Source organism: Penaeus monodon, chromosome 25 (assembly GCF_015228065.2).
Source record: "Penaeus monodon isolate SGIC_2016 chromosome 25, NSTDA_Pmon_1, whole genome shotgun sequence".
NCBI classification, from domain to species: Eukaryota; Metazoa; Arthropoda; class Malacostraca; order Decapoda; family Penaeidae; genus Penaeus; species Penaeus monodon.
Genome location: NC_051410.1, coordinates 1,971,333 through 1,971,635, shown reverse-complemented (window position 1 = coordinate 1,971,635; position 303 = coordinate 1,971,333). Strand labels below are relative to the sequence as shown.

The following is a 303-nucleotide window of genomic DNA, read 5'->3' as shown; positions in this document are numbered from 1 at the left end:
CACACTCCCTATCTCAAATTAACTTCATATAAAAGTATATTAAGTTTAATAAAGTGTATTAAAAAAACACTTAATTAAACCATTTAAGACTCAAGGCACAAACCTGCGCTTAGGACAGAGGTCATCCTGAGTGAGGTTCACCCTTACCACCGGCCCTTCAACCTCCCACTCCGTCGAGGACCAGCTCACCACGTCACCCTCGGGAATCTGTCTCGAGCACTCAGACAATTCCTTGATCTCTGATTCTTGAAGGCTTCGGGAATACAGGCTGGAAGGAGGAATGAAGGTGAGTGTTGGTGAAAC

At 44.6% G+C, this 303-nt stretch overlaps 1 protein-coding gene across 1 annotated transcript in view; it reads right to left on the bottom strand.

Moving 5' to 3' along the window:
• LOC119589479 overlaps window positions 1-303 on the bottom strand; it is a 24,491-nt gene that overhangs the window by 10,739 nt on the left and 13,449 nt on the right. The window contains 1 exon segment of the mRNA XM_037938080.1: window positions 104-268. Within this exon segment, the coding sequence (XP_037794008.1) occupies window positions 104-268 (165 nt within the window).